At 33.9% G+C, this 20,762-nt stretch overlaps 1 protein-coding gene across 1 annotated transcript; it reads right to left on the bottom strand.

Annotated features, from left to right (window-relative positions):
• Nucleotides 1–371: 371 nt before the first annotated feature.
• Nucleotides 372–20,762, bottom strand: LOC110028706 (putative serine/threonine-protein kinase). Its single transcript, XM_020730672.1, has 7 exons — nucleotides 20,549–20,762; nucleotides 6,032–6,138; nucleotides 5,760–5,871; nucleotides 5,496–5,695; nucleotides 4,899–5,136; nucleotides 4,357–4,507; nucleotides 372–884 (listed from the first exon to the last, which is right to left on the bottom strand). Exons 2-7 carry the CDS (start codon nucleotides 6,099–6,101, stop codon nucleotides 525–527), a joined length of 1,131 nt encoding a protein of 376 aa, XP_020586331.1. The 5' UTR covers nucleotides 6,102–6,138; nucleotides 20,549–20,762; the 3' UTR covers nucleotides 372–524.

Below are 20,762 nucleotides of genomic sequence, written 5' to 3'. Positions count from 1 at the left end.
TCATCATTGAAGGGAACAATATCAACATTATCCATTTTTTGCAAGCCATTATGAAGAAGGGAAATTGGCAACACGTACCTAGTGTGGCTCCCGATTTTGTGTTCAAGTTCTTTTTGTCCATACGTCACGTGAATTTAATAAGGCAACTCATTTTTGTGTTAAGCTTTGTTTTAATGCATACAAATCAATGAGGATACTCTCTATCATACTTATAGATGACAGAACTCACTTTATGCATCATAGATGCATACTTGTATAATTTTTGTATTTTTTTTTTATATAGTAATGCAAATGCATATTTTTCACTTAAAATGAAAGCATCCGTTCAGTAAACAGTAGAGGCTTAATCTATAACAATTGTAAATCAATTTAAAAAAAAACGCCAATTGGATTTCATGAGTAGCATCGGCATAAAACTATTTCCTCCACATACAATAAACAAGGCGCAAATATACGTTGTAAAGAATAAAAGGATTATTAATAATACACTAACATTAACTACACGATGCTTAATCTTTAATGCATCATTCTCGATCAACAATGGCAGTGAAAGTTATTGAGGGGTGTGTGGGGTTGCCTGATGATTCATCATTAGATGTAGCAGACGAAGATGAAAGAGCGAACTCATTGGCCTTCTTCCTTCCAACCTTTAATTGAGTGAAATCTGAAATGAGACCAGGTGTGCTGATCTTGATGGAATCTACATCCTTCAAACCGTTTAGCATATTTAGAACAGTGGACATGGAGGGACGGAGCGTTGCCTCATCTTGGGTGCACATAAGGCCAATCTTTAAAAATCTGCATGCCTCTTCTGTGTCTAGATCATCAGAGAGTGTTGCATCTATAATCCTTTCAAGCTCTCCTTGCTCATAAAGCGCCCATGTCTGCAAGATGAGAATTACATCCTATGACAATTGGGTACCGTAGAAAATTTTCCCCTACTTCAGGGGCACACAAACCAGCAAGAAGCAAAGGGCTTTTTCAAGGGAAAATCATGGAATAAGTGAATTAAAAATAATGCAGAAGCAACCGGAATTTTTAGTAGCCCAGATGCATTATATAAATATATGAATAATACTTGGCACAGAGAAATAATCAGAGAATGAACATATAATTATAACATTAAGCATTACGCAATAATTTTAGAAAAGAGCCAAGTAAACAAAATGAAAGCTACGCATTAGCTGAGAACATGTCACCACTGCCCAAAAATTAGATAGCCTCAACTACGCTTGATATTGTGTAGGAAAGCATTGGAATCATTGGGTGGTTTGTCATAAGATCTTGTGTTTCTCTTGAACCAAATGTTGTAGATGATTATGCAACAATAAAAGATGACAATTTATTAATATAATTGTGGCCTGGAATGAAAAAAAAAATTTAGTTGAAGACTTGCAAGAGAAAAGGTTTAAGAAGTGAGTATCCAAGGGAATGCACTTTCTAATTAAGTCGTGGGAGAATGTGGCTTTAAAAATAAGGGACATTCATGCATAGCGCACAGTTATTATGTATTTACATGGGTAACACCTAAATTTTCATAATTAAATTTATAACAATTTGGTATTATAAACATATGCATGAAGAGGTGTATTTCACTTTTAAAAAGTAATACGTGGTATAGATGTGAATTTACAAATTTAGGGGTTAGATATGTAAATAAACAATGTGGTATGTAAGTAAATGCCCCTAAAAATAAATGCTTGAGGTTCTCAAAGGTCTCTTCAAGGAGTTAAGTAAAAGAATGTTTGAAATTTCTAAAGATAAGTTTATTAGCACTTATGAGTCTATTGAGACAAGCTTGTCATGTGAAGATGCAAATCTAAGAGAGCATCTTTTATGCCAAATGTGCGTCCAAACAACATTACGAATGTGAGAGAAGAGAGCCTTCCAGCCGAGGGATGAGGACAAGAGTTTGATATTGTACCGGAGAAATTGGGTCATCCACCAAGGGGAGAGAAATGGATCTGGTGCTACCATATATTTCCAAAAAAGCAGTGATCGAAGTGACAATGTTCCAAGAATCATTGTCCATGATCAAAAAGAGGAAATAAACAAAAACTTTGATATAAATCTCGCAGTCCAAACATTTTTAACAAACTTCTATAATTAAGCACTGAAAAGTAGGAGCCATTGTCCAAACTTTAATTGAGACCGCATGCATTAATAGCTATACAAGCAAAACTATTTCAAATATGAGAGGATGTTCCAAAACAACCTTCATTTTACTATTTGCGTTTAGGATAGAGACAAGGGATCGCCAACCGTCCTTTCTTTCAGAAAGTGTAGTTAAGTCCTATTCTTAATATGTTAGGCAGCTTACAGTTTTTGAAGAAGTGATTAATGGCAGAGATAACTTCATTGCCTATCATATCCCAAGTGGCAATATAGAATTCAGAAGGGAAACCATCTAGACAAGGGGATGCATCCTTGGTTGAGGAGAAGACGCTTTCTTAATCCCAAGATCCAAGAAAGGGATTGTGAAGATATAGCTTAGCAGGTGTAGTACCAACTGACAATTAAAATTAACAGTTAAATAATCAATGTTCTATAAGCTAGAGAAGAAGTTCATAGCAATTTTTTTTTATTATTTTACTAGATTTCAAAATGAAATAGTTTAAGAAAATCAGGAAATATTGTGTGTTACAACAAACTTACTGAATTCAATGAATTTATATTTTATGTTGGAGACATGGATCCTCCTAGCATTGCTGTCTCCTATACCATGAACAAAAATCATATTGATTCAACCAACAAAGCTAATCTGACAGAGTTCTCACAAATCAAACTTCGCTCGATCTTTTCCAAGTTAACTGGACTATAATTTCTATACCACCCATATATTTTAATTTAAAACTATTGGAATTTAATCATCAAATTAACTCCCTACTCCGTCTGCTGAGACTTTAAGTGCTTTCATCAAAGTTGGCCCCATTAATATGACTATTAAAGATACTCACTTCTGTCAAAGAAACTTTCATGTATTCTTAATGGAATTTTACCTCTCAACTTTCAATCTCATAGACACTCGTAAGAAGACGAAATCTATGATCTACACAGCTACTTCAAAGGCAATCCACCCAACCCAAGCCTGCTTTTAGAAGTTAATCTGGTTCAAAAGAATACATCTTTTGCGTTGGATAGTGAAGCTAGTCGGTAAAGGCCAAAACTCACTAGCATTCAAATAGAGAGGACAGTAGATCTAGCAAGCTGCAAAGACAGGATGTCTCCAAATTCCAAGCCACAAGCACATTCTCATTTAAAGGTAATTCATTTCGGTATCTTTTTAATTTATTTACTGCTATTACAGGTAATGATACCTATGCTGTAATTTTAACATAATAATGCCGATGACCTCTTTCATGAATAGGTAAAACATGCATTGCTGCGAGTAGGACTTCTTAATGCTTCTTTTGTATCTTATTTATTAGGTTGCCCTGGATAAACAAGATACTTTTAGAGCTTAATATAAAAATCAAAACCTAAAGATTGATTTCTATTGTTGCATGAACTATCGAAAGTGCACACAGGCATTGCCGTGTTCTTACTGCCACTTCAAGGAAGCATGTACATCAGCATAAATCTACTTTAAATTTGAGAAGATAAAGAATACTCGAAATTGATACTTTCATATAATTCACACAATCTTTCAGATAAATGGATATTGATTCAGACCTATTTGAGTTGAGCTTCTAACTGGTTGCTAGTTAGAAATTCATTTCGAGTTTATGTCAGGTTTAAGATTACTTGGCCGAACTCCGACTCAAGCCATCCCTACTTGTTAATAATTTAACATATTTAATGTAAGTTCAAATAAACTATCAGTTATTATACATGTATGTATTTTATGATGCTTGCAATGAGCCATGATGGGTTTAGTCCCTCGCTCCAAAACAGTGTTCATCCTAATTTCAGATCAAGTCGAAAATTGTTTAGGGTCATGTTTGAGTCACACAAACTAGTTCAAACTTAACTCACTATCAAACTTACCCAAAGCCCTCATGCATTGATGGTTCTTTCAGAAAGCATGCACATGACACAGCATTTTAAAAGCAAGATTGTAGTATCTGCTTAAGCTTAAGCTGTCATCCCTTTCTCGTTATATAGCATTAATCATAGAAAACCATATGTCAATATCAAATGTAAAAATGTTAAACTGTACCAAAAAGTGATCATTAAACTTTTCATCAAGAAATAAAAAGAAAATTGAAAATAAGCAGTGGAAGCGTCCACCATGATACTAAGCCAATCAAGAAGAAATTGGACTTCATCAGGCAGCCTTGTGTTTGTATGGCTTCAAGAAAGAAAAAAGAATATATGATGAAAATAAGCAGTGGAAGCGTCTACCATGATATTTACCCTATCAAGAAGAAAATGGTCTTCATCAGGCAGTCTTGTGTTTGTATGACTTCGGCCACTAATTATTTCCAAAAGAAGAACTCCGAAGCTGTAAACATCAGACTTTCGTGTAACTTGCCCACGGATGGCATACTCAGGTGCCAAGTATCCTCTGGCAGAAAATTAGAAATATTGCAGTGAAAAACAATAAAGAATATCCCCAAGAATTCAACCTTTACTATTGCTCTAAAACAGCTAGAATTAGCGTCAAAATTTAAATTCCCAAAAACGTGCAAAAAAAAGTGCGAATGGCATCTTCCTTTAAAAATATCAATTGACGTTCATACTAGTCCACGAACAAACTCATATATAATAGGCCATAAATAAGCATTTTCAAAGTCCCATAAACATGCAAATTTGTCAAAAAGTGGAACCGATAAAAGCCTTTGCAATTTTCAATTCAAGTTTCATACTTGTCCTCGAAGAACATCACATACAAAAAACTAGATGAAAAACATGTTGGACCAGAAATCACCATAAATAAACAAAGAAAATAATCTCACGTTGTTCCTGCAACTCTTGTACTGACATGGGTTGCATTTGGTGGCAACAGTTTTGCTAAGCCGAAATCTGATATTTTTGGAGTGAAATCCTTGTCAACTAGAATATTGCTTGCCTTTATATCGCGATGAATAATATGCGGCTCAACTTCCTCATGAAGAAATGCAAGACCACGTGCCACACCAATGCAGATTTTACATCTAGTTCTCCAGTTAAGCTGAATATTGCTGCGATTTGCGCCTAGGTACCAGGAATACAATAAAGAAAGCAATCTATGAGACACTACAAAAGCAAAATGGGGAATTTACAGACATACCACCTAATTCTTATGTATTTACATATCTAACACCTAAACTTTAGTTTTTACAATTATACCACCAAAATTTTTCATATCACATCAAAAATACCACCATTTTAGTTTTTAAAAATTGAAATACACCTTCTCATGCTTAGGGAAGCTCGCATGTATGTAAAAATCGAAGTATAAGTGTTAGATATGTAAATACATAAGAATTGAGTGGTATGCAAGTAAATCTTCCAAACAGAAAATGACATTCTTCATGCAATGGTATAAGGATCATTCGGGGGATTTTAAGTACCAAGAAGAATTTGTGCTAGACTATTGTTCTCAAGATAATTGTAGACCAGTATTCTTGACTTTCTCTCTATGCAGACGCCATACAGCTTAACAAGGTTCTCATGCACTATATCTGAAATTGCAGTAATCTCTGACAAAAATTCCGTTGCTCCCTGTGTTGACTGACTGGAAAGAACCTTTATAGCAACATTAGTCCCATCCCTACACAAACCAATAGAAATAATAAGTGTGATGTCAAAAACTTAATACTGACATTTTGTAAGACAAATTAGCCACCTTGTATACAGGTCCAAAGCCACCCTCACCAATTTTATTGCCTAGGAAAAAGTCTTCAGTGGCCACTTTTAATTCTTTGAGAGAAAATAACTTGAGATTTACTGAGGCAGAATAAAAAAATTATTTCTAAGGAAATGATTTGATATTTTAATAAAGAAACGATTGAATAAATGAGATGTAATCAATGAACTCCATAAAATATCACAGAGAATTGAAATGCCGTAGCTGATTTGACAAAAGTGTAGGAGATGATACGCTTACCTTCGCCAAGTTGGGAATTTGGTTGCTTAGAAGTACCATTGGTTCGACAAAAGTGTAGGCAACAACCCATTAATGTTTAAGTGAGTAGCCAAGTACCGCTTCTAAGCCTATAAGAATGGTAAATTGTAATCAATAGATTAAGACACCAGAATGTATAAGGAAAGTAATTTGGCAAAAAGACAATAAGCTAAAATACAATTGGAATCAATGTTAAAAGATACTCCATGGTTCAATGTAAATGATTGCTTTCGTTGTTTAGCTGATTAAGTTTAGTTATGTGCTAAATAATGCGCCAACAATCAGTATTAAAATATAGCAAAGTTCCCAAAGAAAAATAAAATAGAGATTTTTGTTCCATTATGTATATGCACTCAATCTATCAATGTGAAACAAAGAGATTTAGGGTCGTTTGATTAATGAGGCGTGAGCACATTTTAATAAAAGCGCACAATAATTCCCACCACAACCTGTGAGGTACGTTTGCACTTTCTTTTGTTGGTTGTTACTCCCCTGCGCACACACACATACCCCCCTCTCCCCGGCTGCTCAGCCTCGCCTCTCATTCGTTGTCCCTAGGGTTTTTTCTCCTCTCTTCATTGTGTTCGTTCACCGACACCTGAGACAAGGGTTTCCCGGTGTTTGGTTCATTCTTCCTCCAGTATCTTCTACCCCTTATCTATTCTTGGTAGTTTTGCTCTATTAGTCATATGGTTTGCACAGAGAGTCTTGTTTTGTGATTTTTGCATACATAGCACCATAGAAATCTTTTTTTCCCTCTATTTTCCAGCAACTTCGACTCTGTTTGGTTTGTATTTTGAGATTTCAGTTCCGTTTGGGTCGTTCGGTTTGTGGATTTGCTCTGTTCATTTTGATTTTATTGGGATAATTATATACCTAGCACCCCAAAGCATGGTTTGTGGTTTGCTCTTCCAAGTATCGTACTGATATTTGAGTGGGAATTCGAAAAATAGATACAAGTTGATGTCGGATTTGTGAATAGCAATAATTCGGGTGTTGTATATATTATGAATATGAATTGGGATTTTATCATGAATTTTGATATTTGAGTGAGAATTTGAATAAATGGATGAAAGATGGTGGTGGATTTGTTAACAACAATGTTTTGGGTGTTATGTATGTTATGAATATGGATTGGGATGGATTGGGTTATGAATATGGATTGGGATTTTATCATGAATTTTGATATTTGTGTGAGAATTTGAAAAATGGATGAAAGATGGTGGTGAATTTATTAATAACAATATTTCAGGTGTTGTGAATATTTTGGTTTCATGAAATATGGATGAAATGTGGTATATTTTGTTGTGTAATAGCAATGTTTCAGGTGTTGTGTGTATTTTAAAAATTTGTTGTTGTGTTGCCGGGGGGGGCGGGGGGGTGTATGGTGCGGAGGTGATGGTGTGGTGTGTGGATGTTGTGTATAGGGTGATTTGTGGTGCGGAGATGGTGGTGTCTGGTGTGGAAGTGGTGGTGTGGTGTGCTGTTTTGGAGTGGTCTGTGGTGTGGAGGTGGTGGTGTGTGGATGCTTTGTGGTGTGGAGGTGGTGGTGTGTGGATGCTTTGTGGTGTGAAGGTGGTGGTGTGTGGTGTGTGGTGCGGAGGTGGTGGTGTTTGGTGTTGCGGTAGTGGTGATGATATTATGGCAATATTATTTTTCTTTGAGTTGTGGTAATTATTTTTTGTGATAAATATTTATGTTGTTTAATTCTTTTCATGTTAGTAACACAATGGTTAAGATAAAAGAGCTCGGTTCATCTGCTATGTGGGATAAATAAATCAAACTAATATTTTGCGACATCTGTCTTAAGGAGGTGAAATTGGGAAATAGACCCACGACTTATTTTAACAAGAAGGACTAGCTAAATATTATAAAAGACTTCAAGAAAATTATAGGAATGGAATATGATAGAATGTGATTCAAAAAGAAATGGAACCGATTAAAAAAAGAGGGAAAATTTTGGAAAGAAACGGCGATCTACGGGCTTGGATTCGGATCTGATTAAGCGAATAATTGATGCTTCAAAAGAATAGTTGAACCAAAGATTAGTGAAAATTGATCAAACCTACAAAATACATTTTATTTTCTTTCAATTACATCAACATATCCATCTCCCATTATATTGTAGGTGATGTCAAATGTAAAAAAAATTCAAATTCAGTGGCATTGACCATGAGCTAGAAGAGATGTTGGATCGTATGTTCGGTGGAGTGGTGACAACAGATGATCATGCATGGGCCCCTAATGAGTGAGGGTTTGCAAGCATAGCTAAGAATTTGGATATCAAACGAACAGCTGGCTCCAACGAAGGCCCTAGCCCGAACCTCAATGAAGTTGAATACACTAGACAATCAAAGCGACCGAGGGTTAAGAAAAAGAAAAATATGTGATGTTTCCATTAAAAGCCAAATTTTACAATTAGTTGTTGCATGCACCAATGAACGTGGGATATTACAAGCAACTTTCATCCAACATGTTATGCGCATTCTAGAGGCAACTTCAGAAATTTACGAGAACATGACATTATATTTGTTCTCCATAAATTTGTTGCAAGACCGACCCGAAGACGGTATGGTCAATTATTTACGTTATTTTCATAACAAGGACGCTTGAATTTCATTATTTCTAGTTGGACTATTTGTATTTGTTTTTCATCAGGACAATTTGGCTTTTGCTTTGAAAAGTTATTTTTCTTTGGGACATTGTTAATGTTGCTTTGGATATTTGCTTTTTGCCGTACAATTTGTTATTTTTTTCTAAGTTTATTTATGATAATTACTTGTTTAAAGAATATTCTGATTCTGGCAAATTCAGTGATTTTTATGTGTTAGCTAAATAGAGTGATTGTCTAACATGGATGCACATAGAAATATACATAGAAGAAGAATTGCAGCTGCAATTTATTTGATGTATGAGTGCTATAGCTCATACATAGCTTGATCTCATTGCATGACAACATCATAAATTTGTGATAAATGGGTTGGGGGTCTGCTTGTAGGGCACCCAACCAGATTCAACAATATGTATGGTTGTGAATTAGCTTGAAAATCGCTTGAAGATTGACTTGAATTTTTGGCTCGAATTGAGATCGAATCGAAACAAACTAGTCAAGTTGCAAGCCAAAATTTTTTATCAATTTTTTTTTGAACTGATTTTGAGTCGACCTCAGCTCAACTGAAATCAAATTGCTAACATTGAACAGCGAATTTAGCTCGAAGATTGTTAATCGCTCAAAATTTGATTTAAATTTTGGCTCGGATCGAGATCAGATCGAAATAAACGAGCCGAGCAACGAGCCAAAATTTTGGATTGATTTTTTTTTAGCCGAATTTGAGCAAACCCTAGCTCGGCTCGAATTCAGATCGTTAACAGCCATTCAATATGTTTCATATGACACAACCCTTATTCATCAAGCTCTTGGAGGAATTATACAAGAATCATGGACTTTATGACTCCTCCAAGATGACTTCTAGAGAGGTGTTAGCAATAACTCTCTACATTTTATAATAAAAAAAATCTATGAGAGTAGTCATAGAGCGATTTCAAAACTCTTCAGAAATAACCAATAGATGCTTTTCAGCTAGGTCCAATGTTTTTGTTAGTTTATCATCAGCAATTATCAAATCAAATGACCCAACATTTGAATGAACTCTCATATATATTGCACATGACCCGCGGTATATGTCATATTTTAAGAAAAAAAATTTTATTCATTAATTCCAGAAGTAAAATGAATATATTAATTTACAAGCCCTTGTTAATTTTTTTAGAATTATATTGGAGCGACTGATAGAACACACGTGGATGCACATATATTAAATAATGAAAAGATCGTATTCATTGGGCAGTGTGAATCACTAACGCAAGATGTAATTGTTGTATATGACTTCAACATATGTTTTACTTTTATCATGACTGATTAGAATAGTTGTGCATACGACAGTTTTATATTCAAATTTATCAAAGGAACTTGAAAGTACAACTTTGTACTACTCTGATGTACTCAATTTAGTCTCATAGGACGTGTGCAAGTTCAGTTGGGAAACCTATGAGGCATACTTGCAATAAGAAAGATGGACCAAAACACAAAGTATGCAGCACAACTTAAAGTAAGTAGAATGCGTGACACACAATTAGATGTTAAGTAGAACCTGATGGAGTGGGCAAGCAGATTGGTTATTACCTAGCTCTACTGCTATGTTAAAGGGAAAGGAATATCAATTTCTGAATAGAATTGGTATCAAAATATTGCCAAAATACAAACAATAAAAAAGAACTATTGATAACAAGGATATTCTCAATCAAGTGAATATAGTTTATAATAAAGGTAAACTACTTTTATTACTAATTTCCCAATTAGAAACCTCTCTATAATAGCAAAAAACTTGCACAATTATAAATTTATTAATTCATATCTAAATGACTAAGATACCCTCACCACTAGGTCATTGAACTATTACCAAGTGAACAACTACTCATTGGAAAGTTGTAAAAATTTACTCAAACCTATCACCAGTGATTAATTAATGACAAAAATGGGAGTGATTAGTGCCAATAATTAAATTTACAATGGTAGCAGTGAAATTTTAAAATTATGCAATTAAGTGTTAAGGCATTTTTTGTCAAAGTTACGGGAGTAAGCCTCGAGGCGTTTTGAGAAAAATTGGACAAAGCAAAAAAAATATTGTATTGAATTCAAAATATTTAGTAAGAAGTAATATATCAATATAGTAATATGTCAACAATATAATAGTTATAAGAAGAGTTATACTAACAACAAGCTAAAATATAACATATTAACATCAAAATATGGTCAAATAATAATTTTTTTAAATTAAAAAATGACATGTTTATATTCAAACATCAAATTACAAAATAAGAAGAGTTAAACATCAAAGTAAGACATAATAATATAATAATTCAAAATAAGTTTTCTCACATACTCCTATTGTCAACGATCAAAGTAAAAATATAACAAGCCAATAGGTTGAAATTTCTAAATTCAAAAGTTTTCGAAACTATTATCACTTAATGAGCCTTCATTAGAATCACCAACATAACTATTTAGTTTCTCTCATACTCTTATTGTCATCGATCAAAGTAAAACATAATAATATAACAATTCATTTTTTCTCATTTTAAAACTAAATTATTTTATTCTAATTTCATTGATATTAGTTAATTATAATTTTTTTTAGATTTTAAAATAATGAGTATACTAATAATAACGACTTTAATTACATTCATAGTTGTGTATATGAATGGGTAAGGATGGTTTATTAGAGTTATTTCATTTATATTTATTTTAAAGAAGAACCTGCATCTAATTGTGTACGCTTAACTAAAACTGAGATGAGGCACACCTTGAGGCAGACATTACATTATGAGTGGCATACACCCCATGCATTACCCAATGAGGAGTAAGCCTTATTGCAAACTTTTTTAAAAAGCGTTAGAGGCGGCCTCATATTATGCAATTTTAAACCATGGTAATGGTATAAAGATTAAATTAATAAGATATTTTGGTCTTAAATGACATGATTCTATCAAATGAACAACATCAACTATCCATGCCAAGCGTAATTTTCAATCATTTAAGCAAAAGCCTCTTCCTCATCCTTCACCAAAGCTCTCATATGTGAATGTAAATAAAAATTGATGTGTGGCCTCCAACCTACAAGAACTTTAGCAAACTTAAAAACAATCTCCAAAATAGTCCTCCTATCATGCAATCCCTCGGCACGTCTACATTTATAAATGGTCCTAATCCAATGTTACAACCATATCAAAACCAATTCATCAACTAAATTTGCAATACCACTCTCTCTCTCTCTCTCTCTCTCTCTCTCTCTCTCTCTCTCTCTCTCTCTCTGAGTGTGCAAGTCAAATGCTCATTTCATCATTTATTTGTAGACTAAATTAATGTATGTTCCCCAATTGTATTAACAAATGGAACTTTAAACATATTGATTACTTCATAATTTATATCTCAAATCTATTTTCCTGATGATTTGAAGGTAATGATCAAAAACACATTAATCAAGTTTGCATAATAAATATTAAATCTCTTCAAAATGTTACAAGTGTTCTTGTTTTACAAAAGTAAAGGTTCACAATTTTCCAATCCCTATAAATTCTACACCAAGGATCTTCTCGACAGCACTAAGTTATTTCATGTACAATTTCATAATCATGTATTAACATTATTCTTTGACTGTAAACAAATTTTCACTTAATTATTCAAACCAATAAACGGTAGTGTGAGTGAAATCCTCACCTAGCAATTTATGAGAAGAAAACAATTGCCACTAACCCATTGGTTGAGCAGCGTTGCCTCTCCTCCTTAAAAGATGAGATCATATGTTCAAATACTTCTAAGAAATTATTATTCATAATATTTATATTTTTTGCATATCATCTATCAATCATCCAAAAAAGTTTAGTCTCATGTTATAATTTCAATTATCGTCACAACAGTTATACCCAATCCGTGAATCTACTTTCAACGTGTATATATCAAAAATGGCTTGTCCAACAAGTAAAATAAAGTGATTCTCGCCATTATTTACACAATTTGTAGGTTGTAACATGAACATGTCCTTCAATATCCACACAAAAACATAATTTTGGCATCTAGCTACTCTAGTTCAATGTCAAACATTGGGACATAATGCATAACATTTTGAGTAAAGCCACTTCATAGCTTGCAAAAACATATTATTGCATTCAATTTACTCTCAAACATAATCCATTTTTAATATGACACAACTGAATATTAGAATTTTCAAAAGCATCTAATATGATGCATAATATAAACACATGCAAAGAAAATTGAGAATTCAAAAATCATAAGTTACCAAATAAATTAAAGTCTTGATTTCTATAAATATAAATAAACAATACTAGAACTATGATAAAATGATCGAAAATAATCCTGAAATTCAATATGAAATTGAAACAATATAAAATCATTGAAATTTTAAATTTATATTCCCCAAATTAATTTTCTAACATAACACTTTGTTTTCATGATCAATACCCACTAAACAAGTCAATAACAAGTTATATCGATGAAAAAGATTAAGAAAATAAATTCTCTAAGATAAGGAAAAATCAATTCTCACACTAATTGAAAGAGAAATTCCTCTAAATTAAATAGTCGTACTGCACTCAAATTATTCACATAACAAACTTGTACTTCTAAGATTGACAATAAAAAAGAAATTTTATTTCAATCAAATGTTATTAATTACTTACCTCCAAAGGCTTATTTTGTACACTCCTCTTGCCGTAGGTTAATAGATATAATTAGCATATAATCAGCTATATTCAAGTTTATATTAATTCCCACCGCAATCTATTTTGTACTAAATTCCCCATCCATAGCTGAGAAAACCAAGTATAAGTCCTAACAAACAAATCCCATAATACATATGATTCAGCGAAATCCAAGCAAAAAATAACAACTAATCCCAAACCCTAGTAGTTTACAACTAAACACAAATAACTCAAACAGAAAAATCCATCCGAGCGTCAATAGAAAGAGTCAATGAGATTCCAAACACCACCATCCTTTAACACCTCCATAGGAATCCAAGCAGTACCCATCTTTACAGCAAATAAAATTCACAAAAATTGCAAAATAAAGCGGAAACTGCAACTTCATCAAGCCCTAATTGCAAGAATTGCAATTAGCAATTCATTATAATGCCTATAAGAAAAAAATCAATAGCAAGAAACCACACCAAAGCTGCAACTCGAATTTCCACTATCATAAGATAAGTTTTAACTTGAGGATTAAACTAGTTAAGTTTAACCCGTCATCAGCTTGAACTTTAACACATTAATTTTATTCAAGTTAGAGTTTGATCATAAGCTTAATTGTCCAAGTAAATTCTTATATTACTGAAAAGAGAAGACAACTACATTTGATGCAATTGACTTAAGAAAATAATAAATAAAAAATAAATAGTGAAAAAATAATAAGAAGAAATCAATAGAGAAAATGAAGATATATATATAGCAAACTTACACTTAAACCCTTGAATTGTAGTATTCACTAAAGACATCTTTACTAACAATTTTAAATGAGGCTTACAAGCTAACTAATTGAGCCACTCTTGGCTCACGTTAGGATCGTTGTTTTATTGAGCTCAGTTCACAGGCTATTCAGAGAGTCCGGCCCAAGCCAACTCACAAATTGACTTGATTCAACTACATCTTTAATAACTGTTTATACTTCTTTAAATCAGGGGAAGCAGCTAAGAAAACCCCTAATCAAAACTAAAACCATGTCAAACCATATAAAATAACCTAAAGCTAGAAAATAAAACACAACCTCCCTCCAACTTCATCATTTGCATCCGTTAATCGCATAGATAACAAATAAACCACACAAAGATCACTAATTAAGGTCACGCTTTAGAGGCGAATAAACACATACTTTTACCACTTTTACCACCATTGTATTGTCAAACATACCTTTTATATTTTTAATGTCGACCAAATAAATACTAGCATAGCTTGTGAGTTTGTCAAGAATATTCACTGACTTCTGCAGCACATCCTTGTATTTCTATCTGTTCCATCATGGCCTATAACCAACTAATTCTCTATGTATTAGAAATAAAATCTTGATAGAGGGACTCAAAAACTACAACTCTTGATGATTTGTCTTATAGGATTGTAATACTCTATACTTTCTTTTATAATTGTTGATTGTCATCACTAGTAATATTCTCTTGCACCAGACTATGATGTACCTTGCCTCCTGCAATCCACATATCGAGCTTCACCTGCACCAATGATATCTTCATGCCTGATGGCATCCTCAATATTTTAGAATTTATAGCTCGTTGAGCATTGCAACTTTGTTGATAACCACTTTTGTAGTATTGAATCCCAAAGCCCGTAATCCTCATCTCTTTCTGCCATTTAATAAGAAGCAGGATATTAAGGAGGATGCTTTAGTAGTCAAACATGGTTAATTAGATAGCCTAATTAGCTTTAGCTAGCCTAATATTCTATAAATTCTCTTAAGTAGGGAGGACAATGATGTGAAAAAGAAAGAATTTCCCTTGTCCTATTTAGTTCTTTTCTTTTCATTTGAGAGTTTGAAGAAAGAGAATATTACAAAAAGCTTTAACTATAATGAAAATAAACTCTTAAACATCGAGACGTGTTGATGTAAAAGTTGAACTTTATCAAAAAATTTAGAGTTAAACATGGTCCAATGGGAGTACTCTCAGGATGGGTGACCTCCTCGTAAATTATACTAATGGGATAAAAACATGAGGCAATTCGGCAAAGCGGACAACATCTCAGAGGATGAGAGTTCAGGTTGTTATAAATAGTATTAGATCATTGGAGTAGGCTGAAGATATGAACTAAGTGTCAGAACAAAGTGTTCTACTATGAGAGCCACTACTTGAATCCAGCATGGGGCAAATTCCTATATGGTGAGAACCACCACTTTGTAGGCGCCACCTCTATAAACTTATTTGTCTGGTGAAAAACTAGAGTTTAAATATACTAAAAATGATGTCAATTATTTAAGTAGGAATAGTGTGAAATCCCTCAAGCAGAATGAAATTTGAGCTCTTAATCATAGGGCACATTTTGATGCACAGATAAGAATTTCATTAAAAACTCCAAAATTAAGCGTGATCATGCAGAAGCACTCTCAGAAAGGGTGGTCACTTCAAAATCGTACCAGTGTTCAAAATGTGCCCTATGATTAAGTGTCAGAACAAAGTGTCAGAACAAAGTGTTCTACTATGAGAGCCACTACTTGAATCCAGCATGGGGCAAATTCCTATATGGTGAGAACCACCACTTTGTAGGCGCCACCTCTATAAACTTATTTGTCTGGTGAAAAACTAGAGTTTAAATATACTAAAAATGATGTCAATTATTTAAGTAGGAATAGTGTGAAATCCCTCAAGCAGAATGAAATTTGAGCTCTTAATCATAGGGCACATTTTGATGCACAGATAAGAATTTCATTAAAAACTCCAAAATTAAGCGTGATCATGCAGAAGCACTCTCAGAAAGGGTGGTCACTTCAAAATCGTACCAGTGGGACAAAATCATGAGAACATTAGACCAAAGCAGACATTATCAAGATTAATGAGAGTTCTAGCTATACAAATGATATCAAAGAGTTGCATTTGTTTAAAAATGAAAATTAAATGCCATACAAAATAAAATTATTCTCCATGAGAGCTACTTATTGAACCCTAAATGGGACAGAGTGTTGTAAGATGGGAGTCACCACTTGAAATTGTAGAGGCTACCTTTGGAATCTTATCTACAAGGTAGATGATTTTCGATTAAAAAAATTGAAAAAAATGTCACTAAAATTAGAGAGGTTGTGAAACCCCTCGAATAAAATAAAGCTGAAAGCTTAAACATTAAGGTAGCTTTTAGTGGAAATATTGGAACCTCATCAGAAACTCTAAAGTTAAGCACACTTGCATGAGAGTCCTCTCATGATTGGTGGCCTCCAGGGAAGTTATACCAACGGGACAAAACCATAAAGTCATTAGGCCAAAGAGGGTAATATCTTGATAAGTGAGAGTTTGGGTTGTTACAAATGGGCAACCTCCTGGGGGTCCTCACGTTGCACCCATTGAACCCAAGATGGGACAGTGTTATATGTTGGGAGCCACCTCTTCAATATATAGGTGACACATCTAGAAACATATCTTCTTGGTGGATGTTTGTGGGTAAGGAAAATTGATGCAAACGTTAGTTACTCAAGTTGGATAGATTAAGAATCCCCTTTAGAATAAAGTTGACCTCTTAACCATTGATGGATCTTTTAGACCAAAACAATTAGAATTTCATTGCAACTCCAAAGTTAAGTAAGATTGTTTGAGAGGACTATCAGGATGGGTGACCTCACCAGAAGTTACATCAACAACAACAAGCCTTTATCCTACTAAGTGGGATAAGCTAAATGAATCATTTTTTCTCCATTGTGTCCTATTGAGTGTCATATTTTCATTTAATTCTAATAAATTAAGATTATTTTTTATACAACATGCACTAGTTTTTTTAAGTATGTCTCTACCTTTCTTTACATAATTCAAATTTAAAACATCTACTCCAACCGAATCATCAGATGATTGACGTTTAATGTGATCAAACCATCTAAGACAAGTTTCTCTAATATTGTATGTGGTTGGAGCTACAACAACCATTTCATGGATACATTTGTTTCGCATTCTGTCTCTAAGAGTCAAACCAATCATCCACCTAAGCATTCTCAGCTCAGCAACAATTAACTTAATCTTATGCTTCTCTTCTATAGTTCAACATACCATTCTACACCATAAAGCATTGCAGGTCTCACTACCATCTTATAAAATTTTCCTTAAAATTTTCCTTTCAAGTCTAAGCAGTACCTTTTTATCATACAATAGGCCCAATGCATTCCTCCACTTCAACATCCAACTTGAATTCTACTAATAACAGCCCAACTATATCACCATCACTTTGAACAATAGACCCGAGATATCTAAAATGTTCACTTCTTTTAATGATTTGATCACCTATTATTACAACTCTGCTACTGGATTTACTACTACTAAAATTATATTCCATCTATTTAGTTTTAGATCTACTCAAATGAAACTCTTAAGACTTTAATGCAGACCTCTATGACTCAAGTTTATCCTGAACTCTTCCTCTAGTCTTTCCACAAGAAGGATATCATCGACAAAAAACATACACCAAGGTACATCAATGGGATAAAATTAATGGGATAAAACAATGAGACCATTACAACAAAACAAACAATATTTCGATAGGTAGGTATTAAGGTGTTACAAATTTTATTATTGGTTCTTTGATTGCATCTTCTCCCTCCTTAATCTTATATCATTGCTTTTTTCATAGAAGCAAACTACGCCAAGCTACACTCAAGAAAATCATCACCATTAACATTGTTAAAACAACCATTATTAACTCAAGAAATTATAATATTCATCATCTTTGAAGGATTTTTTTGTGCAGTTTTACAAGTGCCTATCTTGTTGTTCATAACAATATTTTCTTTGTTATGCAGGAAGCTATTGCCGCAAGATTGCCCAAGTTCGTCAAGCCCAATTTCATAATCATATTTTAACAATTCTTGAACTTTGATCTGAGGCTCACAATGAATAGACCATGCTTGGTGATGGTCGCCGCCTCCACTTGAATTTTCCAATCCATCCAAGTCTAATGCTAGTCAAGCATTTCGCATGCCAAGTCGACCCCTCTTATTTCTTGCTTTCACAACATCTTTCGCAATTTCATCATCAAACTCTTGCCACAACTTCGACACCCGACCACAATCACATGAGCCTTAAATAATGTCGCCATTTACGCAGGTCAAAACACTTCTCAGCATTCTCAATAATCCATCTAAACTTGCAAAGAACCATAACATTACCACCAACACTGTCCCTGACATCTCAAATCTTTAAATATGTCCATCACAACCTCGTCAAACCGTCCAAATGAAATTGAACAATCATCACTGCTCCTTTAACTAAACCCCAAATACACACCAACGACTCGAAGAAATCCATGGCCAAGAAATTAACAATATGATCTGCAAGGTTAAGTCTCCATCTTAAAAAAAAAAGGTAGCAAACAAACCCATAGATTTCATGATATATGACTCTTGTAGTCATGCAAGATTCTAAGATTACATATCCATAAATACCTGCAAAGTCACACATCCAATCAAGATTCAATGATAATCTATTCACACATCTCAAAACCCATGAGAGCAAAAATTGTTGCATCTACCACTTATGACTATTTGATTTGTTTACAAGTTTGCTTATTTGTGCATGTTTAGCTGACCGACTCAACATTTAAGTGCAAACCTCTATAATCAACGAGACAAAACGTGACAACAACTACTTTGACGTTGTTCAAGCCTGAAGAGCAATTCAATATTAATTAAAATAGGTGTTCATTATTTCAATGAGTAAAATCCACATGAATGGCTTTCCAAGTTTGATTAGTTCTCTTCGTACCATAATCTATCTGATATACAACATTTTTTAAATTCTCCCAGTGCATGTGGATGCTTAAAAATTATATTACAACTACAGAATGTCTTCAAATAATTAATTGAGTTCTTAGAATTCACTGGAATTCATTTAATAAAAACATTATCCAACATTTTAGCCATTCTTTTAAGATGATAAAACATCCTCTTAAAATCATTAACCATACTCTTGAAATGACCTAATGCGTTTTGAAGATCAAACTCCACATCAAGTAGACCATAATATCACAAACCCTTTTGAGGAGATTATAGAATAGTGGTCAATGCTAACAACCGAAACAACACAACCAATCCACGACACTACTCAATTAGAGTTTGGTTGAATAGAGAATCAATACGTGCATGGCCACCAAGGCATGAACACAAGGGTTTTCTTTAATTGTATAGGTCAATGCTTTCTTGGTGACATCCATGTTATTCAAGCACACAAACTTGAATAGCTTTAGAGATTGTGGCTGCATGGATGGCCGCCAAGTCCACCTCATCCATTTCATTGACTTGGTATTTGACCATAAGTGCAAGACATTGTAAGAGGAGTGATGTTGTGAATCTAATTGGAATGTTAAGGAGCTTGCTTCAGTAGTTAAACATGATTAATTAATTGGAGTAACTAACTTTAGGTAGCCCTATCCTCTATAAATACTCCTAAATAAAAAGGATGGTGGATATTAAAAGGAATGAACAAATTTCCCTACTCCTATCTAATTTTATTTTCTTTATTTTTGAGAGTTTCAACAGCTCAAAATGATTGATTGCATCAACAGCTCGGCATGTTCGATTACAATTGAGGATCCTATGGCATTTTTATATACAATTACAACCACAGGTCGGAATTATCCCTTTGCCTCTGCTTCCATGTTATTCTACTTGTCTAAACCCTGAAGTATACAAGCATGAACAAAAAACTTAAAAACAATAAGAAATTGTCACCGTCTTCAGTGCAGGGATTCATCTCTCAGCATGAAAGGCGCCTTGCAACCCATACAGCGCCAATTTCTTGAAATTATAATACAAGAAAAAAAAAGCGTCAACATGAACTACACACCCCATGGAGGAATAGTTTACTTTTATTTAAATTATTCCCTTCCCTGAACCTATGTATGCAAGGTTTCCATTCAACGTGATAAGATTCCCAAACCCGAATCTATCTCCTATAGTAAATCTCCACGATAAAAGAGGAATCCATTAACTAAAAAAAGGGGCTTCTAATCGTTTTCCAAAAAAGTTTGTCGAGCTAAGATCTTTCATTAGAAATCACTACGCATTTTGGAAACTCAAACGCAAAACATAAGCGAAATCAAAACAAAGACGAAAACATTTGCATCTTGGTGGTTAAAGAGGATGAAACTACAGCTATACTTTCTCGCACAAAAAAACAATCTGAAAGCATTATAACGAACAAATGAAACCCAGATGCAGAACCATACACATACCTTCAAATCCAAACCATGACCAAGCCACATATTTGTATAAATAAAAACCTAGCGTGCTGAAAATTTTAAGCGGTGGCGATGGCAAAGACCAAGGTTAGACATTGGTGGAAGGAAGAGGGAAGAAGAAATGGTGAAATTCGATTATTCGACGCACGCGGCTGATCTGCACGAGGATGGGGCCGGCGAGCCCACCAAGTGGCAACTCGTTTTTCCA

This window comes from Phalaenopsis equestris, unplaced genomic scaffold, assembly GCF_001263595.1.
Source record: "Phalaenopsis equestris unplaced genomic scaffold, ASM126359v1 Scaffold000522, whole genome shotgun sequence".
Lineage (NCBI taxonomy): Eukaryota > Viridiplantae > Streptophyta > Magnoliopsida > Asparagales > Orchidaceae > Phalaenopsis > Phalaenopsis equestris.
The sequence above is the reverse complement of the archived record's forward strand: the minus strand, read 5'-3'. Positions and strand labels throughout refer to the sequence as shown.